We start from the raw sequence: 25,901 nt of genomic DNA, 5'->3' as shown, positions 1-25,901 counted from the left end.
GTCTTGGCCCAATGGAAACTAATGTGAGAAAGGAGGTGAAGTGTGAGAAGCGAGCAAAGTCCAGCAGAATCTGAAGGGAGTCCTGAAAGGCTGGATCTACAGAGATAAGTGGAGGGAATTGTAGAGCGGTCCCAGGGCAGCCTGCTCAGGCTTTCCTCTTCCTGCCAGAACTTCATCACTGCTGAGGAGCTTCGGCGAGAGCTGCCCCCAGACCAGGCTGAGTACTGCATTGCCCGTATGGCCCCATACCAGGGCCCTGATGCTGCTCCTGGAGCCTTGGACTACAAATCCTTCTCCACAGCCCTCTATGGCGAGAGTGACCTGTGAGCCGTCTGCCCCCCCCACCCTGCCGGCCCTCACTGAGGAGGCACAGTGACCAAACCACCCTCCCCAACCTCCATCTCTGGGGAACGGTGGGGTAGCCCCAAGCCCCCTTCTCTCTCCAGGAGGTGGCTCGCTATAGTCCAGCTTTCTCTGACCTGACCAGGTATCTATGCAAAGTGTGCACTCTCTCTAGCTCTCCCTCTCTCCCTCCCTTCCTTTCTCTCCTCCCCTCATCTCTCCTTTTTGTGGGAGGGGGGGAAGGGGCAGGATCTCTTCTCTCTCTTACTTGATTAGCCAGGAGTTACCAGCCTAGGGCAGAGGTAATGGTGAAGAGGGAGTTTAGAGTAAGTCATTCTGGTCTGTTATAAATATATATATATATAATATATATTTTTTAAAGTAAGCTGAAGTGATGCCTCATGAAATGAAGACCGGTCTCCCTCCCCAAGCTCCACAGCATCTCGAGAATATGACTCCTCAGCCTCTCTGTCACCGCCCCCAGCACACACACAGACATACACACTATTCCCCTTGTCATTCCAGCAGATAGATTCTTCCCCTCCTCCACAAGGTCCTATTATTACAGCTTGTTCCCTTCAGGGCCAAAGACCACGTGCCTTGCCTAGGAACCCTCTTGGGTCCATTTCTCTGATGGGACAAAGGGATGGGGAAGCAGCCAAGAACCCTCAGCACATGGGTCCATTGGTGCCTACCCCACAGCCTGGGCCCCCCCCCACTTTCAGAGAAGGGTTTGCTTATAACCTCCTTCCCCTAAGCTATTTTTGTTTCTTTTCATTTTCTTTCCCCTCCCTTTACTTCCCCCCCCCCCCCCATAAAGATGCTTCAATAGAGGGATTGATTGCAAGCAGACGGGGCAGCTTAGATCATGGTCATTTTTGGTGTTTGGGGGTTAGTGAACAGCCACAAGAGAGGGCTGAACTTGAGGGGAGCTGGGGGGAGGAGGAGAAAGAGTCGTCCCTGAGGATGGGAATCTGCCATGTGTCATGAAAATGGGCATGAGCTTCATGAATAGTGAGGCAGTCACTGTGCTCAGACCTAGCTCCAGACTATCCCTTGCTATGCATCCCTCTCTCACTTGGACTGGACTCTGTCCCTCAGCAAGTTTTCTAAGGACCAAAAAATTAAAAAAATAAAAAAAATCCCCACAAAAATCTTTTAAAATAATTAAAAACTTTCAGAGTTACTATTTACTTTATTAACTTACGGATTTATTATATAAATATATATTCACCTAGCAACATATATTTGTGTCTTTCTTGGTCTTGTAATTATGCTGATTATCATAACTTTCCTCTGCCTTCCCTTCCCCCTTTCCCTCTCCCCTTTATTGTTTTCCCTCTTCCTCTTCATTGTCTTTTGTCAGGGACTAGTGTTTGGGAATTCCCCATGGTGGGAGGGTCTGGGGGCCTGGCTTAGGGGAGAAAAAGGCTGGGCTGGCTGCTTCTCTGTTTGTGGTTTTGTTCTTTCTCTCTCTCTCTCTCTCTCTCTTTTTTTTGGCGTTCATTCTCATTAAGTTTTTTTTTTCTGGAAAAACCAACAGGACAATAAAATGTGTAATATTTTTAAGAATGATTTCCAAAATGTACTCTACTTCTGTCTCTCTTTTCTGTTTATTTAATGTTTTAGGCCCCAGGTCAGCTGCCTAGAGGTTTGCAAGAGAAGGAAAATTAATTAGAGCCAGCTTTCAAGAGCTTCTGTGTCCTGGACAGGTAGAACTTAGGGAATTTCAGGAGGTTCCTAAGGTTGGATAGTTGTCCAATAGGCTGTAACCTGCAGTCCAGCTCCCTGCCTGAGTGTCCTTTTGACAAGGGAGAAGTAGTCTGGATCTGGGTCTTCCTTTGGGGTTTCCCACTTCGATGCAGGCCCTGGCACCTCTCTCACTGTGCTTTGTCCCCTTCCAAGAACCAAAGGTTCTAGGAAAAAGTGGCCAGCTCCATCCACTGTAAGAGAAATGGATGAAAGAAGAATTGAAGCGTGGCACCCCCCCAGTAGCTCTTCAGAGATATAGATGCCCTAGTCCCCTCCCCTCCCCCTCCAGGCCTCACTTACACATCCTTCTCTCACCTGTCTCTTAGTCATGTAGATGAGCTCTTCCCCCTCACTAAGCTGCTTTCTGCAGTGACCTGTCAAGAAGAGATGAAGGTGGGGTGGGTGGGGGGAGGTGTGCAATCATTCCCTCTTCTGTGGTAACCCAGTTTCCAGGTCAAGGGGGGGTCGGGGGAGGGCAAGGTCACTTACAGAAGAGGTAGGTGAGCTGAGCTAGGCAGGACAAGAAGCGGTCCAAGTCAACCTGCAGCCGACTGTCCCGGTATCGACTGGTGAGCAATTGAGTCAGCTGGTTGTTAAGTTGGAAGCCTGTGGGATGGAGGGAAAGACCCTTCTGCCTTTGGCTTGTCAATTAGCCAGTTTCCTATTTGTTCCCTTGATGCTTGAAGGAACTGTTCTAGAACCCAGGAGTGATTTAAGGAGAGGGGGGGATGTCTGTCCCTGGAGTGATGGTTTTGTTCAACTTGTCCTCTTCCCCTCTAGTCTTTCTTTAACCAGAAGGCCTGGCTCAGGTTCTGTGATTAGCGTGGGGGTGGGGGGGGTCTGTTGGAGAGGTGTTGAGAGCCTACTCAGTGAAGGTATGGGGGCTCCCCATATCTGGCCCAGCAGACCCAGACAAGAAACTTGGTGGTCTCGGGCTCACACACAGCTGACGTACACTGGGTATGGTTCTTAAACCCCATCTTCTACATCTGTAAGGGAGGAGTTTGAAACCTAGGCCCTCTTGAGTTTGCCAACTCTGCACCCCTTGCAGTTGGCCCTAGGCAGCAAAAGCTCCAACCTTTTAAGTAGATTAGCACAAACATGGTTAGCAGCAGTACCCTGTCTGCCTAGCAGCTGGCCATTAGATGGTCTGGATGCACGGATGGAAACTGGGGGGAAAAGGTTTAAATTTCTGAGATACTCAGCTGGAGTAATGGAAAAGCAATGGCTGTGAAATATGGAGCTCCAGGTGAGGATCCACCTTGGCCATCTATGTGAGGAAGGCTCGTTGTGACCCTCAAATACTATGCAGCTGGTTTTGTTCTCATCAATTTTAATCCCAGAATGCTCAGTAAAAAAAACTTGGAGGAGCAGGTGCAATGGGAAATGGACCTTATACAAAATAACAGCAATGTTGTAGGATGATCAGCTGGGAACGACCTACCTTTTCTTAGCAAGGTTGTGACCCAAAACCACTCAGAAGGACTTAGGATAAAGAATGCAAACCCTCCCAAAGATAGAGCTGAGAGTGTCTGAATACAGACTGAAGCATGTTTGTTTTCACTGCATTTTTCCTGAGGTTTCTCTTTTTCTGTGGGAGGAGGGAGGGTTATACTTTTACAACATTTTTTTTTTAATGACCTCACATTTTTAACTTGCACTGGGTAACTTGCTTTCTCAATGAGAGGGAGAGAATTGAAACTCAAGGTTTTGAAACTTGTTTTTACATGGGGGAGGGGGGTCCTAGTTCAAAGAGGATGAAGAGTTGCCCTCAGGGCCCATGTTCTAGTCCAGCTCTTCTAACTTGAGTCACCCCTTGGTTATTTCTTATGTTCTTCATCTCTCTAAAGGAGTTACTAATAATACAAGTGTTAGGTGGTTGTGATATTATGGCCTGTCAAGAATTGCCCTGGGCCTGAGATTGACCTTATAGAGAATAGACTGCTTTATAGACTCACGGTCGCCTATTCCAATCAAGACTTTGTCCTAGCTCCTCCAAGCTCACCAGATAGGAGGAGGCTAGGGATGCCAGGGTTGACAGTTATTTGGAATTAACACTCCTGATGGTGCACACCCCCCCTCCACATTTCATCCATCTCGGTCCAAGATTGGTGTTCATTTATCTGTACCACCCACCCTCTGCAAGGTGAGGCAGAAGGAGGGAAAGAATAGATTCCATCTTGTATTTTGCTGTCATCCTGGGATTCTTCCCCCAGTTATTCATTGGGTTCTCTGCCCAGGACATCTCCATCAAGGATGGGGAATCCATCTGCCCCCAAAATCAGCTCATGTGTACCTGCTGAATTGAGTGCCAGCCTCAGCTCGTGGGAATTCATGGTCCCAGATTTGTCAGCATCAAACTTGTTGAATGTGGCCTTAGTGGGAGAAGTTTTCCATCAGAACTTGCAGCTGTTCTGCCTCAGGATTCAAAGCACTCTCCCCACTGGTAGGAGTTCAGATGATCCCTCCACCACTTGCCACTCAAAAAAAGGCTGGTAACCCCAGCTCCCACAGCACTGCTCTTACCTGCCACCCTTGGAGTCGATGCCACAGTTGACGAAACTCTGACAGTGTCAGACGATGCCCTCCTTGCTGCAGGATAGTTCAGGAATCATGGAGAAGGGAGGTAACCAGTTATCCTCCCTTTCCCCAAAAATCCCTCTGCTGCTTGGCAGCATCCCTACCTCTCTCTCCAAAAAAAAAAAAAAAAAAAATTCAAAAGGATACTCCAAAACAATGGATCAGATGTTCACAGGTCCGGATCCCGATCTCTCCAGGTGGGTGATTCCAGGGACTGACTGAAAGAGGGCCCAATAGGCTTTAGTTTTCAGATCTTGCTTTCTGGTTTGAAGGAAGGCTTGCAAGGACAAAGGGCCCCTTGGTGTGACTCTAGAAAACTACAATAGCATTTGAGCCTTGGGAATGACTATGGCTATGTGGAAAGGAGGACTCACAATGGTCTAGCACTGCCAGCCGCAAGGCTAAGATTCTGTCTCTGGTGCCCCTCAAAATTGGTTTGTGGGACTCAGGATTTAGAGTTAGAGGGAACTTGGAGACCATCTGATGCAGCCCCCTGAGATCTGGAAAAGGGCAAGGACTTGACTGGATCTGATCTGACCAGAGAGGGGCCCTCCCTACAATGTCCTGTGTTGGGGGACCCTCTGGTGTTCTCAGGAAGACTTGGTATCCTGGGGTAACCTGATTGTGCTGCTGGAGCAGAGGGAGCAGAGTCCCTTCATGCCTTCCCTGAGGCTGACCTCTGGACAGACATCCCCAGGGCCCTCACTTTCCATGCGCTCTTTACAGGTCAACATTCTTCTTAAAATGGGGAACTCCCAGCTAGAAAACATCATAGGGAAAGGGAAGGGAGCAAGGCCTTATGTGGTATCTAGTTTGGGCCAGGCATTGATCCTGCTGAGCACAGATATTTGGTGGTAGGTGCTGTTCTCCATTTTACAGACAAGGTAAACTAGGATGCCCCAAAGGCAGGATTTGAACTCCAGTGTTGATTCTGGGTCTGGCATTACAGATGATGCCACCTAGCTGAACTGTCTGGTAACAGCAGAGTAGATAAGGGTGGCTGCCACCTCCTTGCTCTAAACCCCAGGCTTGGGTTGCCTTGCCTTATCACACAATGAAGTTTTCAGCACAGTAAAACCACATCTTCTATGTAGACTTTGTCAAGTCGGGCCTCCCCATCCTGTACTCTTAACACGCGATGATACATATCACTAAGGTTCATCTTGTTCTTGCTCACCAAGATGTCTTTTGGCTCACAACAAACATCTTTCTCAGATATGGGTCAGAGATGATGAGAACAGAGGCACGTTTATACTGCTAACATTGAACAGCCCGAGGCCAAGGCTGCCTTACTAGAACATGCCACTGGGGCTTCCTAATTGGACTCAACCGTGTCACCCAGCCCACAATTCTTCACCCTGGCTACTTCCCATATTCCCCTGTGTATATCTCTGCAGAACTGAAACTATAGATTTCAGAATGGAAATCTGATGAGTTATGGTGCACTTAGGTGGCACCTTGGATGGATCAGACCGACCTCGACAACTACAAGCTGTTATAATCAGATGAGGTAATGTTTGCAGAGAAGTGTCTACCATGGGGTAGGTTCCCTAGAAATACCTATTCCCTTCCCTTTCTCCTCCCCTCCCTCAGTACTTGTTACTCCCTATGTATGATATATCAGACAATTTTCAGTTTGATGGTCCTCTGCCCCAGGCCACTCTTAACAATGGGTTCACTCCATCCCTGGTCAAGTTTCTGTCATCCTTAGTTTAAGCCATGGTCCAGAAAGCTAAATCCCATTCTAAAGATGACTCCCATTCCCGATCAGCCCCTTCTCTTCTGATGAGTTCACCTTCGATCAATCAGCAGTGATTTAAAAAAAAAACAAAAAACTAAACACTTTGCATCCCCTGAGAGCTTCAGTTTCTTGGCCAGAACTTTGTAATCCCCTCCATGATTTCTGAGCTCCTTTGTCCTCCCCCCAGGAGAATCGCCAGGAGGGGAGGTGCCCCCTAGGTTTAGCAAAGCCTCCAGAATCTCCAACCTGGATACCTGCCTGAGGAAAATCAGCAGGCTTTTTCCCTGGTCCCAGCTGGGCTGCCTCAGTAGTCCTTAAGAGGAAGTTGCCCAATCGCCATGGCTTATCTCCTTCCTGTCCATGGTTGTATTACCTTGTTCACGGTGGCAGCTCAAGTCACGGGAAAGCATGAAGCTTCTGTTTTCCTTTTCTTCTAAGTAAGTCTTCTCCCCTCAGACCTCCCAAGTCAGGGTAAGGGTTACTTCTTTGTGTCCTCTCTTGCCAAGATCTCCATTCTTGCCAAGAACCCTAGACTTTGTGACTTGCCCAGGTTTGCATCCAAGTCTACTGACCCTGATCCAGTATTCTTTCTGGGTCAGCACCCACCCTGACTCTTCTATGGCCTTAGGCAGGACTCACCACAGTCTCCAGGCTCTAGAGCTATGCTGAGTAGGGTCTGCAGCTGTTCCACCCCAATCTCTTCTTCCTGGGGAAACAAGGCAAGTAAGGTTTAATTAGGCCTCAACTCCTGTCTTCCTTGCCATTTCCTTTCCCTTCTGTCTCTCCCTCCAACTCCATTCTAATCAAGAAATACTTTCCCAGAGTTCAGGTCTTAGCCTTCTCTCTTCTGCTCCCTCACCTTGCCAGCCAGTTCTTGAAACAGTTGTTCCATTTCAAACTCCAGGGGTGCAGAGGGTGTCTGAGGGAGAGAAGGCTCTATCACTGACCAAAGCCATGCCCACTCCATCCTGACTATTCCTTTGCCCTGGACCTTGTCTCACCCTGAGCACCTGAAGGTCAGCACTGACAGCATTGTCTATCTCCCTGTGAGAGAAAGGAGACAGAACTCAGCAAACCCTGCCCCCTCAGAACCCCACTTCCCCTAGCTAAGGGAGAGAGTCAATCAGGATGCCCAGTTTGGGAAGGGTATGTCATAATTGGGACCTAGTTCTTAGCTGTGATAGTAGAGAGACCTGGGTTACAGCTCTGCAAAGAGGAGCATGAGGTGGGGGGAGCAAGTCATCTCCTTATCCTTAAAATGGTATAGGGGAGGCCCCTGAGGATCTCCATTTCTAGGTCTGGGGTCCAAGGATTCTGATATTGACTAATACTAGTCAATTGGAGGGTTTGAAAATTTAAACTGAAATGAGATTATTTTATGGGACTTTGGAGAGCTTCTGGGCCAATCCCAACACATTTTACAGATGAGGAAACAGGCCCAGAAAAATCACAAGTCAAAGGTTGATCTCATGGCACCACCTCCAGTTCCTGGGGGTGCCTGAAAGGGAGTCCTGACTAGGTTGGGGAGGGTGGGAAGCCTCACATGGCGGCATGTTGACGCTCTGTGAAGATGCGGAGCATGAAATCACACTCCTCTCCGGCATGGGCGGTACTTGGAACGATCAAGTAATGTCCTGGTGCCAGGCGACAGCGGCGACTAACATCTCGACGGATGCTGAATGGGGACCGGTCAGCCCGGAGAAGGCCAGCCAGGAGCTCCCGGCGCCGGGGGGAGTCCTGCAGGCCCAAGAGCTGGAGGAGGGAGAGAGAAAGGTGAGGCTTCCCCCAAGCCACCCTAGACAGCCCCACCCCATGAGTCCTTGCCCCAAACCTCAACAGAGATGGGTGACAGAGCATGTAAGGGGCACGCCGATAGGAAACTCACCTCTTCAGGAATCTGTAGAATAGAAGAGGAGGATAGGGTCAGGGCTAACCTCAGGTCCTGCCCAGTCCCTCTTCCCTCTCTCTTTTTCCTGAATCACACCAGACTTCTGTCATCTTGTGCCTGTCTTTCTTCTTCTTACTTCTCTGACCTGGTTCTTTCTGTGTATCTCCCCAAGTCTCCCACCTTTCCCAATTCTCCCTTTGCCCATTTCAGTCCTCCCAGGCCCCTGTCTCATCTGTCCCCCCATCTCCTTGCCCTCACCCTGAAAACGTGAAAGCCAACAGTGAGGTAGGTGACACCCCGAACTCGAAGCCTCCTCCGATTTCTCTGGATCAGGGAGAGAAGCACGGTACACTTGGGATGCCGGCCACTCCTTCCAGGCTGGACCCCTCTAGCTCCCCAGCCGCCCCATGACCCCCTCTCATCAGCCTCTGCTTCCTCCTCATCAGGGTCCTGCAGCGTCAGCTGGAACTGGGGGTTTGTCCAGAAGGTCTCTGGTGGAGGGGTGAAAGGGAGAGGTCAGATTCTTGACCTTTTCCTCCCTTGTTCTAAGGATCACCTACCCCCTCCTTTCCACTCAGAGCCTCACCGCTGCCTGGTTGGCCCCCACCAGCATTGAAGCCTCGCACCCAACGGCCCTGGAAGGTGTGGACATGCCAGCCGCCCCCCTTGGGCTGAGGACCCAGCACCTCGGGGCTCAATGAACAGATCTGGACTGTATCAAAGTGCTTCAGGAAGTCCTGTAGTTCCATCCTGGGAAGGAGAGAACCTGTGACATTTTAACCCTGCTCTTCCTGGTCCCCCCTTGACCACCTCCCCCATCTGCTGTGTCCTTCTATCCCCATTGGCTAGACTCCTCTTGCTGTTTGTCCCCTGGCTCCCCACTCTTCGTGCCTCTATTGTCTTTTTCTTTTGGTTTCTGTGGGGCAGTGGGGTTAAGTGGCTTGCCCAGGGTCACACAGCTAGGCAATTATTAAGTATCTGAGGTTAGATTTGAGTTCAGGTCCTCCTGACAGTGCTCTATCCACTTTGCCACCTGGTTGCCCCCTCCCACTGTCTCTTTCCACCATCCCTTTTCTGTTTATCCCTTCCCTCATGGGCTGTTCCTTCTGTCCCCCGTACCCCCCTCTCTCTTTTTTCCATCCTCACTATTTCCCCTCATTGTCTCCCTGCTGAGTTCTGACCTACACCACATCATCAGCTTCCTCATCCATTCTCGGACCTCCCAGAGCCCCAACCCATCCATCACTGTCAATGATTCTTCGCTTCCGTCATCTCCCAGAGCCAAGAGTTCACCGGATCGGGGTTGGTGTCAGGGGTCCCTAGGGTGGGGTTGGGGGCATAATCTCATCTCTCACCAGAATTCTCCATCTTCCTTTTGCACCAGCAAAGCATTGCGCCATTCTTCAGGGAGAGCGGCCCATCGGGGACAGCTATGTCAGAGACAGATGATGAAGAGTAGGAGAAGAGCTTCCCAGCCCTGGTCCCCCATCTTCACTGTCAGGAACCTGTGGGACTCTACCACATCCCTCACCTGTCACTCCATGGCCCACTCCATTCCACTTGGCCCCAAGGGTTACGCAGTCGGATGAGCTTGACTTTGGTAAATCCCAGGGACAACTGAGGGAACAAGGAGAAGAAAAGGTCACTTTGGGTGGAGGGCCAGGTTAAAGTGGCCTCGTCCCAACCCCCCAGGGCCAGCACTTACCCTATGGGTCCCTGTAACAGAGTAGGCATGACCTTTCACAAGCCCATCCTCCGTCCTGATTTCACCCTTGTCGCTCTGGTCAAATGGGAACACACAAGAGCATTAGGGCAGCCCAGAAAATATATGATTGTATCCAACGCATGTCCAGGGAAGAAGGGGACACAGGCAGGGTCACTCACCTTGGGGAGGTATATATATGTGTGTGTGTGTGTGTGTGTGTGTGTGTGTGTGTGTGTGTGTGTGTGTGTGTATGAGCATGGACATGGGAATGGGAGGGGGTGGGGGACCAGCAGCCAGACTGATCCCTGAACAAGGAGGAAGGAGATAACTGGGGACACATGTGGGCCACTGAGGGGATCAACCACAGGGGAATAATATGCAGGGGATGAGTGTGGGGCTGCTCAGGGAGAAGAGACTACTTAGGGCATGTGCACACGTACATATATGCACTCAACATGCATCCAAAAGCATGTACATGCATGAACATGCGCACACATTCACTAACATGCACATGTGTGTACATGCTTATAGACACCTATTCACAGTTGCACCCTTCACACTCACATGCATGTATACACACTCACACAAAAAGGAGGTCCCCAGGGAGAAATGAAGTCATGTAGACATGTGGGAACATGAAATATGAGAACAAGCTCCTAGGGAAAAGTCAGATTTGGGGGACAAGCATGGGAAAGGGGACATTCTCAGAGCAGGAGAGATGGGTACCAAGGCTTCACAGGCCCAAGAGGAGTTGCCCTTTCCAGGGCCAGGTGGCTTACCAGGGCAGTGGCCCCCACCAGGGATTCCTTGGCCAGAGCGTGCCGGAGAGCAGAGAAGAGAATGGTAGTATCTGGCTGCAGGTACAGGACCTCCCCCACACCTCCGGTGAAGTCCACAAAGGCTTCATTCATATGACCGCCTCGCATCACCTCATAGGAGCCATGGAGCCTGTGGGAAAACCAAAGCCGTCCCCTCCCCTCCCCTGGAGGAGGGGGCAGAGGAAGACAAACGAGGAGAGTCTTAGAGAGAGGATGAGGTGGGGGAATCTAGGGTCCCTCATGGTCCCAGGGGTCCTCAAAGATTTCAGAGTCTGGAAATATTTCAGGCAGGGATTTCCTGAACATCAAAGATAGTTCTTTTGTGGTGGGGGGGTGTCTCTGAGCTCAGAGATTGTGCCCAAGTGGGTCTCACGAAGAAACTCTGGGTTCTCAAAGGCTGAGGGATAGAGCTTGAAGGTTCTTTGAGATGTCTGAAGATCAACAAGGGTCCCCAGAGGGTCTCTTGGGGTAGCAGGGACAAGTGGACCAGTAGCCACATTTACATAGCAGATTCACAAAGCTCTTTCCATTTGTTATCTCGTTGGAGATCATTTCTGGAAAGTTCAGAGGCTCAGGCTGGGGCCCTGATAGTCAGTGAGGAGCCTGGGTTTGGGGGTGAGATGGGGGGCATTCCTTACTTAGCATAGGCCTTCTCAAGCAGCGGGGCCCAGAACTCAGATCTCTGGGCTGATCGAACAAACAGCAGCTTCCCATTCCGCACAGGCAGCTGGTCATCCACCACCACATCCACCCAGCGACCAAACTGCCACAGCTATAGAGGGGACAAGGGCAGGGAAGGGGCAGCCAGCACCTACCCCAGCCCCTTCCCTGGCCATCTCCCCCAGCCCCAAGCCTACTATGCCATTGTCCTAGGGCAACCGCCACAACACCCTGGCCTGGATAGGCCTCGTTAGTAAGGCCATTTTACGTAGGAGGAAACCAGGAACCTGGGAAGAGGCAGGGAAAGGGACTCCTCCAAAGTCTACAGAATAGGACCAGAACCATGGCATCAGAAGACCAGGTCATCTTTGCCTTGGATTAAGCTCCTGTGTGCTAGCTACTGGGCTAGGCTCTGGGGGTCCAAATACAAAGATGAAATGATGCTTGTCTTCAGGGAGCTCACTCTCTAATGGGTTTGATCACAAGGACATACATGGCTCACAAATGTAAAATGAATTAAGATGAATATCCATAGATCAGTGAAAAAGAAGGTAAATCGTGTTCTTGTGGATTGGCCCCCAGTGTCCCCTTCTACCCTTACCTGGAAGTGGAAGATTCCTGCATACCCCCACTGGAAGCTCTGCCTGGGGGGCACCACCCGATAGAGGAGGCGGGGGTACAGGGTGAGGGAGGCTGCTGCAGCCAGGAACCAGCAGTTACCTGGGGTGGGGGCAGGAGGAGTCAGGGGGGCTGCAAGAGGGTCAGGACAATAGCAAACCCTGGAATGGTGAAGGAGTGGGGGGGGGCTGGGAGAGGGTCAAGCCCTGGGGGGGCAGGAGGAGTTTGGGGGTAATTGGGGGAGGGTGAGATTGGGAGGGCTCACCCAGGCTGCCTTGACACACATCAGTCCGCTCCATGTCTTCACAGATGAATTGGGGATTCTGGCAAAATTCCTGAGGGGCAGAGAGGGGCAGTCAGTCCAGAGCAAGGACTGGTCATCCCACTCCCCAGATGTTTCCCTTTTGCAGCTGGATGCTGAAGTCTCCCTTAGCCAGGAGCCTGAGGCCTGAAGCCTCCTCTTGGGCTTAATAACAGATGCTACTGCCTCCCCAGGATGAAAGGGCCTCCTAACGCTGCCCTCAGGAAACTTGGGGCCCCAAGGAAACCTGAAGGGACAGAGATGGGCAGAAGAAGCCTTGAATTAGCCAGGACCCAAGTGATCAGTTCTCCATCCCCTTGAAGGTCCTGAACTTCGTGATCCCCACCTTCTGCCCCCCTCAGGAACTCAGGTGTCCCATCTTTGAGTCGCCCTCTCAGGACCAGGGCTTCTAGTTCTCCAGATTCCCAGGCCCCATCCCCTTAGGGACCCAGTCTGCCAATGCCTACCCTTCACCCTTAGTAGAGACCAAGACATCCCCTTTTCACCCTTGGTCCCCACCTGCTGGGGCTCCCAGACTCACATGAGGTCTCAGCCACTCCACACCCTTAGCTTTCTCTGAGTTGGGTCCCAACTGGTCATAACCCAGGGCAGCAGACCCAGCAGGGAAGCAGGGATCCAAAAAAAGGGTCCCTGACTGCAGACAACTTTCCTGAATGGATCGGTAGCACTGGCCCCGGAAACACAAGGGACCCTGGAAATCTTCTCCATCTTCATCCTCCACTAGTTGGATGGTCACCCTCTGAATGTCCATTGGGGATGCTCTGGGGCCTGGGGGGAAGGACCTTTAAAGCTGGAGGTAGGGTGAAGGGAGGAGCTTATCTTTCAGGGATCTCCAAGCACCACTTGGAAACCTGGGGAGGAGCTCGGGAAGATCACTAAGGAATGGCGGATGCTCAGGGATCTGTGGTCAGTTGCCCTACTTCTGGACACGCTCCTGTCAGGGTTCCACCCCTTGTTAATATTAATTGATGGTTGGCGGGGGGAAGTAGGATACACCCTGCGGATTTCCGGGCCCTCAGTTGTGGCCGGCCAGTGGAACTTAATGGGCTTGGATTTTGACAGATGGGAAGATGGCAGGAGACCAGGAGGACTATAGAGCTCTGACAGGAACCCAGGTGATGTAGTAGATAGAACATGGGCTCTGGACTTAGGAAAATTCACCTCCTTGAATTCCAATCCAACCTCAGACACTGTGTGACCTTGGGCAAGTCACTGAACCCTGTTTGCCTCAGTTTCCTCATCTGTAAAATGAGCTGGAGAAGGAAATGGCAACTATTCCAGTATCTCTGCCAAAACCCAACAACACAGGGCAGCTAGGTGGTGCAGTTAATAGAGAACTGACCCTGGAGTCAGAAGGACCTGAGTTCAAATCCAACCTCAGACACTTAATAATTAACTAGCTGTGTGTGACCTTGGGCAAGTCACTTAACCCCATTGTCTTGCCAAAAAAAAAGCAATCCAAATGGAGGCACAAAGAGTCAGACACAACTGAAATGACCAACATAAAAGGGGTCAAAGGACGATAGAAACAGATGCATCTCCCAATCCTGGCTCAAGTTGCTATTGTTTGCTCACCTCCCAGTTCTGAACCTTTGCACTGGCAGTGCCTCCTGCCTAGACCACATACCCTCCTCATCTCCACTTCTGAGAATCTCTAACTTCCTTTAAGACCAGTTAGTTCCATCCCTATTAAGACTACGAGCACCACTTTGTCCCACATTCTCAATTTATGGACAAGGCTCCGAAGGGCTAGAAGTTTTGTTTTTTCCACCCCTTTGGCTTCCTTTTCCACCTTCATCTCTTGGCCTTTCCCTCCCTCTAGGCTGAAGGAGCCCTGTCAGTGCTTCAGGTCAAAGGAAATGCACCCTCCCCCCAAAAAAATCTTTCCTCCAAGAATCCCAGAATCAAACTCTGGAAGCTGGGAGAAACCTAAGAGAATGTAGTGGGATTCAAATCCCTCCCAGTGCAGTCAGTATTCTCTAAGTCATGCATCTTTGCTTGGCCTTGTACCATGATGGGGAGCTCCCTCCCTGTTTTGTTTTGTTTTGTTTTTTAATATTACAATTTAACATTTTTTTCTTATTTTTTTTTCCTCACTCCAGACTTTCACTACATCTTTGAGGAAACTCATTTCAAGGTTGCAGAATTCTGATTGTTCCTTATGTTGAGCTGAATCTGACAGTAACTTCCGCAGGTCAGCAGTGCAGCCCCGAACATGTCTACTCACTCACTCTCTCTTCCCCAGACCTGCCCTTTAGGTATTCAGAATGGTGATCGGGTCAAGCATCAGCAAAGGAGGAAGATGAAAGCCCCACGCAGGTTTGGAGGACTCCCTGGGAATGTTGCCCCTTCCCCAGTCAGAACTAGAGCTAGCCACAGTTATGGTGGGGAGGGGAGACCCTGGCCCCTATCCATCCAGTCAGCACCTGGAGGATGCCAGCAGGATGAGATGAAGACCAGGGAAAGCCCAGATGGGTAGATACAGGACAGGGCAGACTTGGATCAAGCCTTTTTCCTTTCATGCTTGCACTCTGGGACAAGACCAGTCCTCTGGCCCTGTTCTTCAAGGCCCCCAAATCAGCCTTTAAAGTCCTTAGACCATCCTCATCAAAGAGGAGACCTGATTGGGACGGGGAAGAGAAAGATTGAGCAGGGTCTCTGAATCTGCCACAGATCAGCAGGCTGGCGGAGAGCAAAGTCTCTGCTCCTATCTGTCCTGAAGAGCCTTTGACACTGCTGTCAATGTCCCTTCTGTGTCTCTCTTCTCCTTTGGTGTCCTTATTGTTGAATTTTCTCTTTCTGTATTTGGAATATCTCTGTCTCTGAACCTGGAATATCTCTATCTTCTGAGATATCTCTGTCTCTGGGATGTCTCTGTCAAATATCTCGGTGTGTCTTATTAGACCTTGGTTGGTATTTCCTGGGTGGAGCTCTGGGGCCCCCTGGCCAAAACAAACAGCTTTAGAGTTTGATTGAAACTAACTTCCTAACAATTACAGCCATTCCAAAACAGAGTGGGCTGCCTCATAAGGTAGTGAGCTTCCTGTCTCTGGAGGTCTCCAAGGAGAGCATCCTTGCCCATTCCTACTAGCATTATACAGAGGATCCTTGTCTGAACAGATCTAATTTGGATTTGAGGATCCCTAAGATCTTTTTCCTTCTGAGAATCTGATCCTTTGAGCTATATTGACTTCTGAGTCAGAGATGGCTCTAGGCCAACCTCAGATATTGGCAGCTGGTCAATGACCCTGGGCAAGTCATTCCAACTCAGTTTGCCTCAGTTTCCTCATCTGTACAATGAAGCAGATGCTATTTTATCCAATCTCCTCAACAGGAAGATGAGGAATCAGGGGCAGAGACTTGGAAGAAAAGAATATCAGAACATACCCACTTCTTAAGGGAAGAATTCAAGAGAAAAAGGAGAAAGAGAGAAGGGGAAAAGAGAAGGAGAGGAGAGACAGAGACAGACACAGGGGAGAGATGCGGGGGGTGGGGGCAGAAGAGAAGAGAAGAGACAAGAAAACAGGAAAAGAAACAGTGAGATGGAGAGAAAGGCAAGAAGGAGGGGAGAAAGACAGGTAGATATCCCAGAAAGAGAGAGAAAACTAATGATGATGATGATCGCTACTGTTTATTTAGAGCCTACTATGTGCTAAAGCCTTTAACAATTATTGTTTCATTTGATCCTCAGAACAATCTTGGGAGGTCATTGCTCTTACCTTCATTTTACAGATGAGAAAACTGGGATCGAGTGACTTGCCCAGGGTCACACAACTAATAAGTATCTGAGCCTGGATTTGAAATCTTGTTTTGGGGCAGCTAAGTGGTACAGTGGATAGAGCACTGGCCCTGGAGTCAGGAGGACCTGAGTTCAAATGCAACCTCAGACACTTTCTAATTACCTAGCTGTGTGGCCTTGAGCAAGTCACTTCACCCCATTGACTGGAAAAATCCTTAAAAACAAACAAACAAAAATGAAATCTTGTCTTCCTGTATCCAGGTCCACCACTGAGTCACCTATCTTCCTCCCACTGAGGAGAAGGGTAGGAAACAAAAATGAGACTCTGGGATGGTGTGGCTTGCCCAGAATCACACAGATGGCTGGTTAGGAGCAGGGAGATCTGGGTTTGAATCCTACCTCTGATACTTCCTGGATAAATCTGGCAGCTGAACCAACCTTCAAGACCCAACATAACTGTAGATTAAAGGGATGCAAGTGGATGTGACTTCTCCATTGGCAATGATAAATTGGGAAACGAGCTTGATGGTGGTGAATTCTTTGTAGGTTTAGGTTGGAGATATTCTCTTCAGGGTCTGAGGTTCTATAGAGCAGACGTTGTGGGGCAGAGGGATGTTAATACTACTGTCACTGCTGTATCTTCTGAAATATCCCTTTGTTTTTAATTGGTTAAGTGAAACTAAGATGTCAATCTCTTACAATCTGTATTGGTGGGAACACACCAGAATCGAAAGATTGGGCCAACATCCTCAAAAGAGCCTCAGAACCTTAGAACCTTGAGAGGGAAATGTAGCTAACTTGTCTTGCCCTTGGAGAACCTGACTTGCCAATGCCAGGAGAGGTAACCTAGGATCCCCAGAGCTTATACATATGGCAGTCTTTTGGGGACAGAGAGATATATATGTGTAGAGGTGATGCTGTAGTACATAGAGTGCTGGGTCTGCAGTTAGGAAGACTCATCTTCCTGAGTTCAATTCCAGCCTTAGTTACTTATTAGCTATGTGACCCTGGGTAAGTCACTTCACCCTGGTTGCCTCAAGTTCTCTCATCTGTAAAATGAACTCCAGAAGGAAATGACAAATCACTAGCTTTGTGACCCTGTCACTTCACCCTGGTTGCCTCAGTTTCCTTATCTGTATAATAGAAGGAAATAGCAAACCATTCTAGTATCTTCGCAAAAAAAAAACCCAAATGGATCACGAAGAGTGATCTGAAAAATGACTGAACAGCAACAATATTTGTAGCAACCTCCTGAAAAATGGAAAGACTCTCTAACTGGGATTTTCATTTTTAGATATTCTAGATTGGAATTCCTTTAGAGAAAAAAAGAGGCAATTTTCACTCCTCTCTATTGTTCTAGGCTATTAGTCAACCAAATTGCTTTTGAAGATCACTGGATGAATATTTTCATATTGACATCTGCTGTATGAATAAATCCTTATAAAATATGGATTAAGAATAGATTTTGCCTCCCTGAAATGACATATGCCTATAAATGTTCGGGTTTTCCTTCTACTTTTAAAGAGATTTAGGTTGCATTCAGGAAGCTAGATGATGCAGTAGAGTTCTGGAGTTTGGAGCATCTATTTGGAGTGATAGATGATTTCTGGTGATAAAAATTCAAATCCAACCTCAGACCCTTACTAGCTGCATGATCTTGGGCAAGTCACTTCACCCAGTTTGCCTCAGTTTCCTTGTCTGTAATGTGAACTGAAGAAGGAAATGACAAACCAATCCAGTATCTCTGCCATGAAAACCGCAAATGAAATGAAGTCATGAAAAGTTAGCCATAACTGAAGTGACTAATGACAACAGGCTGCATTTGGGTTAGAAGGCAAGGACTGCCCAAAGCCTATTTATATATAGAGAGACAGAGATTCCTTTAGCCACTTGAATGAGCATCCATTTGTGACTCAACAACCAATTAAAAGTGCATTTCTTGGGGTGGCTAGGTGGCACAGTGGATAGAGCACTGGCCCAGGAGTCAGGAGTACCTGAGTTCAAATCCAGCCTCAAACATTTAATAATTACCTAGCTGTGTGGCCTTGGGCAAACCACTTAACCCCATTGCCTTGCCAAAAAAAAAACAACCCAAAACCAAAAAACTAAAAACAAAACAAAAGTGCATTTCTTCTCTACATGGTTAGCCAACTGGACTAGTCATAGAATATCTGCATATGCTCCGAAAGGGTAAACAGAGGTTCTTTGTTATCAGGCTCTACCTGGTGCAAGCTCACCAAGCTTCCCCACACAGTGTGGGGAAGTAGTAGATGTCATTGTACATGTCCTAAGGGTGGGACTCTTGTTGACATGTTCCCCATTGTATATAGAAAGATGGAAACAAGAGAAGATAACAGGATAAAAATAAGGTCATGGCACAATCTTGCAAAGACAGTATCTGGAATACTAAAGCTCAGAATGACTGAGACTGGTGATGGAAGATAAGATCACCAAAAGTTCTTGAGAAAGTTTGGGGAGAAGACCCCAAAAAAGTATAGAACCATTACCTGGGATATCAGACAACAGAGATAGAAGATAGAACTGCCCAATTCTAATTTTTCTTCAGTTTTCTCTGTCCAAGAGAATGACTTTTTGTTCTAGAAATGACAGAAAAAGAAATGACTCATAGGGAGTTGCCCAAGATAAATAAGGAGATAGTAAGAGTGCATATGGCTGCCCTATACAAGGGTGGGGATCAATTGAGTTAATCAATCAAGACAACCCATTCCAGTTAAAGTGCCCACAAGATGATCCTCCTTGATACCCCAGATATGAGAACATCTCCATTGAGATAATCAGTAAGAGACATGAACTAGGTGTGGCTAAGACATAAAGTCTTTGATAAATCAATAAATTAGACTGAAATGCAAAAAATTGGATCAATTTAGAAAGCTTTTAAAGTCATTAGTCAAGGCAACAAACATTTATTTGTTTGTGCTAAACACTCTGCTTAGTGATGGTGGAAGTAAGCACACTAGTGGGGGCTCAGAATCCTCAAACTCTCTGGATTACCCCCAAAAATCCAGAAAAGAAACATAGATCTTCCTTCTAGGGACTCAATCTTTCAGAGCAAGTGGGGGTTTGGGAGAGTAACTCCAGAGTATAAGCTACATGTTGATGAATCCAAGTATCCTGGCCCAAATGAATCACATTTTCAGCTTTTGAAAGGTGTGGTTACTCAGATACTGCTAGTGATATTTGAAAGAGCAAACAGGTGAGGAGGACTGGTAAATTAATTTTTTTTTCAAAAAAGCAAAGAGAACAGTCTTCCAACCAAATTTCAGTTTGCTTGTCTTCCATTTCCTGGGAAAATTCTAGAAGGGATCATTAAGGAGGTGATTGGCAAATATCTAGAAAAGAAAGCGATGATTACAAAGAGGCTGCCTGGCTTCATCAAGCACAGGTTATGCCAAAACAACCTCATTTCCTTTTTTGACAGGGTTGGCAAACCAGTACAAACCAGTTTGCCTGATAATCCTTAGGAACAATTTACCTAGATTTCAGCAGAGCTTTTGATAACGTATCTCCTTGCGGAGAACATGGAGAGATAGGGATTTTTGCAATGAGATGGATTCCAAACTAGTTGGATGGTTGGACTCAGAGCAATCATTAAGGGTTCGATGGCAGCTTGCTGGGAGGTTCCTGGTGGAGTGTCCAGGTGATTTCTACTGATCCAGTGTGTTATTTATTTCTCAGTTACTGAAAGGCATGGGCATGCTAACAGATCGGCAAATGACACAAAATTGAGAGGTATTAACTAACATAGTAGTGAGCCTAAAAGATCTTGATGGGCTAGAACATTGAGCAATAATTCCATTCTAATTAGATGAATTTATTCAAAAGAGCGGTATTGTAAAATCTTGCATTCTGGTTCAAAAAAATCAATTTTATAAACACCAGACTAGGGAGGGGGAAGTATAGTTTGACCAGTGTTTGTCTGGAAAAGATGAGGTTCTAAGGAAACTGCAAGCTTAGAATGAGTCAGGAGGCTCATTAGATTTTAGGCTACATTTGGTGAGGCAGGAGTTCTAGGAATAAGAAGCCCAAAATATTCTTCTCTGGCCAAATAATGTCTGGAATACAGAGCTCAGTCCTAGGCACCATGATTTCAGAAGGAAAATGATAATCTGGTAGATAGCTACCAAAATGGTGGAGGGTCTGGAATCCGTGCCTCAGGAGAATCTGTTGAAGGAACTGGAGGTGTAAAGAAGAGAAGACTAAGGGTTTCCTTGAAAGCCTCCCCAAGTTTCAGAAAGACTCTTATGTGGAAGAGAAATGAGCTTTGTTCTGTCCGACCCTCAAGGGCAGAACTTGGAGCACTGAGAGGAAATAACCAAGAGACAGTTTTAGGACCAACTTCCTACACTGAAGTGCAGTGAGGAAGCAGTGAGCTCCCTGTCCTTGCAGGTCTTCAAACAGAGACTGAATGACCACTTATCTGGCAGACTATGGTAGGGCTATGTGTTCTCTAAGTTACCTTTCAGCTCTAAAATCCTGCTATTCTATGTGATTCACATTCTCACATGAAAAAAATGAAAGTAAAACAAAATATTTGGAGGAGGAGAGATGCTACTAACTCCCAAAGGGACATGGGAGATTTGCTTGTGCATGCTCAGGTAAGGGGAAGATGGAATGTCCCATAGAGAGAAAAGCTAGAAAGCTAGTTTGACTGGGAAAAATAGTCTATTAAGGAGAATAATGGGCAATCAAACTGGAAAGTTAGATGAGTCAGACACAGTAGAGGACCCATTCGTTCTCTTCCTAAACAAAGAAAGAGACTTTTCTAAAGTCATACAGTGAATTAGACTAAAAACCTTCCCCTGGAATTCCCATCTGGCATCATTCCAGTACCCACTATCTGGTTCTGCTCATGAAAGAGGAATTGAGCTGTAAGGTCCAAAGGCCATGTGGTGTTGGAATTCCTTTAATTAGAGACTTCCAGTCTCCATGGAGACAGGGTTCAGTCTACACATGTCCCCGGGAGTGGTCGTGCTGACATTCATGCTGGGGGAATAAATGACTAATAGCAGAGCCCTGCTGGAGGAGGAGGGCACAGGAAGGAGAAGCCAGGAGTAAGTTTCCTCTGACTCAGAAGTTTGCTACTAACAGACTTCAGAACTTTATAGGGAATATCCCTTGGCCCAATGGGACCCTCTCCCAGAAGGGGTCCTGATCCCAGATTCATCCAAGTTTTGTTACCCTCCCACCCAGAGAAGTCTCCTAAGCAAAGTTTTAGTGGCTCATGTTCAGGGTATCTCCACAAAGCTGGTGATGGATTGGGTAGATAGTTAGTTGGAGGAGTCAGGAAGATGCAAGTTTGGGAGTTTGAAACTAGCCGCAGACACTTGTCTTACTAGCTGTGTGATCTTAGGCAGGTCACTTAACCCTGATTGCCTCACATCCAGGGTCGTCTCCAGGCATCCTGATTCATATCTGGCCACTGGACCCACATGGCTCTGGAGGAGAAAGTGAGGCTGGGGACTTAGCACAGTCCCCCCTCACTCAACTCCAATTCATGTGCTTGTCATGGCATCACCTCCCCTGATGTTGTGGTCTTCTTCAAAAAGGAAGGATGAACACAATGAGAAAAGGGACTCCTTCAGTACAGTGGTTTATTTCCTTTATCTCAGAAGCTACCAAGGACAAAAAGAGGAAAAACTCAATTAGCCAACCAAACTGATTCTATTCCCCAGAAATGTACAAGACAATCCTGTCCTCAAGGAGTCTACATTTTAATAATGTCTGTCCTTCATTATCTTTTTTCTTTTTAGTTTTTGCAAGGCAAACAGGGTTAAGTGGCTTGCCCAAGGCCACACAGCTAGGTACTTATTAAGTGTCTGAGACCAGATTTGAACCCAGGTACTCCTGATTCCAGGGCTGGTGCTTTATCCACTGCACCACCTAGCCACCCTGTCCTTCATTTTCTTTTTTTTTTTATGTTTTTTTGCAAGGCAAACAGGGTTAAGTGACTTGCCCAAGGCCACACAGCTAGGTACTTATTAAGTGTCTGAGACTGGATTTGAACCCAGGTCCTCCTGACTCCAGGGCTAGTGCTTTATCCACTGCACCACCTAGCCACCCCTCTTCATTTTCAAAGAAGACCACAACATCAGGGAGGTGATGCAATGACAAGCACATGAATTGTATTTGAGTGAGGGGGTGCTAGCCTGAGTCACCAGCCTCACTTTCTCCTCCAGAGCCATATGGATCCTGTAGCCAGATATGAATTAAAACAACTGGACATGACCCTGGATGCAAGGCAATCAGGGTTAAGTGACTTATCCAAGGACACATAACTATTAAGTATCAGGGGTCGTATTCAAATTCCTGTCCTCCTGATTCCAGTGCCAGTGCTCTATCCACTGTGCCACCCAGCTGCCTTAGTCTACATTTTCCTGAGGAGATCATAGAAATCTTAGAATGAAATGGAGGAATTCTAAGAGGACAGAAATAAAGAGGGGCTAACATTCATATAGGCCTTTAAGGTTTTGCAAATGGTTTTATAAATATCATCTCCAGTAATTTTCATGGTTGCCAAATAGTAGAAATTGGGAAATGGTTGAGTAAATTTATTAAAAAATAAAATGCTATAAAAAGGTAAAAAAAATAATTATTCTCTCCCTTGATCCTCAAAACATCCCTGGGAGGCAGGTGCCCCCATTTGATAGATGAGGAGACTGAGTAAGTACATATTTGACTGGAATACTATTGTGTAAGAAAAATGATGAGTGGGCAGATTTCAGAAAATACTTGTACAAATGGATGTAAAGTAAAATGTGTAGCATGTTAGTTTTATTTTCCCCCATTAGTTCTTTTTGGGGGGCTAAGCAATGGGGTTGAGTGACTTGCCTGAGGTCACACAGCTAGGTAATTATTAAGTGTCTGAGGTCAGATTTGAACTCCAGTCCTCTTGACTCCAGGGCCGGTGCTTTATCCACTGCACCATCTACCCCCCCCCACCCTTTATTTCTGATTCTTCTCTTCTCTCTGTTAAACAGGATTATACATGTATAGCCTTTATCAGATTATTTACTGTCCTGGGGAGGGGAGAGGGAAAGGAGGGAAGGGAGGGAGGTAAAAAAATATGGACCTAAAAAAGATGAATGTTGAAAACTATCTTTGCATGTAATTGAAAAACATAATATAAAATAACATTTTAAAAAGTGAAATGAGCAGAAACAGAACAGTAACAGTGTATGATGATCAGTTATGATAGATTTAGCTCTTCTCAGCAATACAATGATCCAAGACAATTCCAAAGAATTCGTGATAGAAAATACCATCCATAGCTACATAAAATACAGATAAGAGTCTGAATTGACGCAGATTTTTTTCACTTCCTCTATGTGTTTAGTTTTTTTTCCCTTTTGGTCTGTTTCATTTTTCATAAGTGTGCCTAACAAGAAAATATATTTTACATGACTGCACATATATAACCTATTTGAGATTGCTTACTGTTTTGGGAAATGAGGGGAGGGAGGGAGAAAAATTTAGAATTCAAAATCTTCTAAAACCAATTACTATGGTTATAAGATTTAGAATCTCTATTATATTTTGCTTTCTGTCAAGGGGAGGAGGGAAGGGAAGGGAGATAGGGAGGAAAATGTAAGAAAATATGATTGTTGAAAACTGCCATTGTAGTAGGAAACACAAATTAATTTATAAAAATGTTCAAAATTGTCTTTGCATATAATTGGAAAAAACTATAAAAAAGTTAAAAACAAATATCCTCTCCCTTATCCTCAAAGCATCCCTGAGAGGCAGGTGCTATTTATTATTCCCATTTGACAGACGAGGAGACTGAGGAAGAAAGAGGTGAGGTGACCTGCCCTGGGTAACAGCACCAGTAAAGTGTCTGAAGTTAGGATTCAAACTCAGCTGTAAAAACTAGATCTCTGGACACTGTGGCACTCCCTAGCTGCCTGGGAAACAATTATGGGAGCAGGAAGTGGTGTGAAATAAGGCTGGATTGCAGAAGTCTTTAAATGCTAAACTGAGAACTGTATATTTCATCCTGGTAACAATAAGGAGATTGCTTTTTAGCATTTGATAAAATAATAACAAAATTCATTTGGAGGTATCAAAAGTCTGGGATCTCCAGGGAAATGAGAAACAATGAGGGAACATGGCAAACCCAGATCTCAGACTCTGTTATAAAAGTGTAATCATCCAAATGAGTTATTCTGAGTACAAAACCAGTAGGAAAGAAGTAGATAAGGAAGTAATGACAGCAATTCCACACAATAGTCCAGTGTTTGATCAGCCCAAGGACACCCTTTACTAGAGAAAGACTCCCTTTTTGACAAGGATTGAAAAGCAATGTACTGTAAATTAACTTTTAATCAGAGGTCAGCCAACGATGATGGTTCATGGGTCAAATCCAGTCTACCATCTCTTTTTTGTAAGATTGAAATTGGGTGACTTTCATATTTCTAAATAAAATTACTATATTTTAAAATGTAAAAATGACTCCCATATCACCATGTTATTGTTCAGTTTCTGACCCTTTGTGACACCACGTGGGGTTTTCTTGGCAAAGATCCTGGAGAGGTATGGCCATTTCCCTTTCCAGCTCATTTTACAGATGAGGCAAACAGAGTAAAGTGACTTGCCCGAAGTCACAGAGCTACTAAGTGTTTGAGGTAAGTTTCTAACTCCAGACCTGGTGCTCTATCCATTGGTTTTCTTCCATTATAGCATGGGAGCTCAGCCCAGCCTTACCAGAAACAAGGATTCAGATGACAACGATGACACCTTTGGACCTGAACTGGGAGGGACCAATGCTATGTAGGTACTGAGCTAAGTTGAGTCACCTGGATGGAGAAGAGCGGGGGATCTGAACTCCTGAAGATCTGATGTCCACCATGTGAGCCTGAAATCTTTTGTCTGCCTCGACTTCCTGATCTATAAAATGAGAGTGATAACAACACCTGCCTCCCTTCAAGGATCAAATGAGATAAAATTTGCAAAACATTTTGCCTTAAGCCTTCAAGATTTGTTATGCTATCGTTGGTATTGCTATTATACTTCAGAATTCAGGGGGATGTAGGGGAAAGTTTACCTGCAAGGTATTCAGAGAAATGTTTTGCTATATCTTTGATTTAGTAGCTAATCAGTGTTAGGTGATGGAAATTAATTGGAAACCTAGTCACCGGTACCCTAAAATGAAGGCAGAACGGAAAAAAGATACCCACAAACCCCTCAGGAAACCCTAGGACCCTGAGGGGGCAGGTGCAGTCTACCTTGACCCTGGGAAAGTGGGGCCCAGCTTACTTTCTACCCTAATAATTAGAGAAATGCATATAAAAGCAACTCGGAGATTCATACCTCTCAATTTGACAAATCAGACAAATGAGAGTGCTGGAGGGGCTAAGGGAAAACAGATACACTGATACTTTGTAGTGTAACTGTGAATTGGTCCAGCATTCTGAAAAACATTTTGAAACTATTCCCCAAAAGCAACTGTAGCTACCCTTTGTTAGGCCTCCAAAGAGATCAAAGAAAGGCAAATGTACAAAAAATATTTATTACAGCTCTCTTTATAAAGCTAAAAACTGGAATCAAAGGAGATGCCCATCTACTGGGAATTGGTTAAATAAATTATGGAATGTAATAGATAAATTATGAATGTAAAAGACTATTATTGTACTATAAAAAGTGAAGAAGTGGAAAGTTTCAGAGCTACCGGAGAAGATTTGTATGAACTGATACAGAATGAAGGGACAGAACCAGAAGA

The 25,901-nt window shown here is 46.6% G+C and overlaps 2 protein-coding genes and 1 long non-coding RNA gene across 6 annotated transcripts in view; 2 read left to right on the top strand and 1 right to left on the bottom strand.

Moving 5' to 3' along the window:
* ACTN4 (actinin alpha 4) overlaps positions 1-1,987 on the top strand; it is a 78,328-nt gene extending 76,341 nt beyond the window's left edge. Inside the window, exon 22 of one of the 3 annotated variants that reach the window (XM_074219022.1) lies at positions 169-1,987. In XM_074219022.1, coding sequence (XP_074075123.1) covers positions 169-327 — 159 coding nt within the window. In that variant the 3' untranslated portion in view covers positions 328-1,987. The remainder of the gene's footprint in view (positions 1-168) is intronic. The other 2 variants (XM_074219020.1, XM_074219021.1) reach the window with 2 other exon arrangements.
* On the bottom strand, positions 1,543-13,255 carry CAPN12 (calpain 12). The gene is given in 22 exon segments (XM_074219023.1): positions 1,543-2,285; positions 2,410-2,468; positions 2,584-2,700; positions 4,391-4,469; positions 4,621-4,686; positions 4,822-4,892; positions 7,055-7,121; positions 7,275-7,334; positions 7,417-7,459; positions 7,959-8,167; positions 8,301-8,312; positions 8,562-8,815; positions 8,818-9,053; positions 9,659-9,733; positions 9,835-9,920; positions 10,009-10,083; positions 10,788-10,985; position 11,208; positions 11,465-11,598; positions 12,088-12,206; positions 12,370-12,439; positions 12,947-13,255. Coding segments are annotated over 22 exon segments (2,289 nt in total). The 5' UTR covers positions 13,178-13,255; the 3' UTR covers positions 1,543-2,258.
* On the top strand, positions 12,385-25,901 carry LOC141509451 (uncharacterized). 2 transcript variants are annotated; one of them, XR_012474654.1, is made up of 4 exons: positions 12,385-13,332; positions 13,489-13,541; positions 14,529-14,745; positions 24,863-25,901. It is a non-coding gene; the product is annotated as an uncharacterized LOC141509451 (long non-coding RNA). The 2 variants fall into 2 exon arrangements; XR_012474653.1 differs by having other exon boundaries at positions 12,385-13,541.

Source organism: Macrotis lagotis, chromosome 1 (assembly GCF_037893015.1).
Source record: "Macrotis lagotis isolate mMagLag1 chromosome 1, bilby.v1.9.chrom.fasta, whole genome shotgun sequence".
Lineage (NCBI taxonomy): Eukaryota > Metazoa > Chordata > Mammalia > Peramelemorphia > Peramelidae > Macrotis > Macrotis lagotis.
This window is presented reverse-complemented; position numbering and strand designations above follow the sequence as displayed.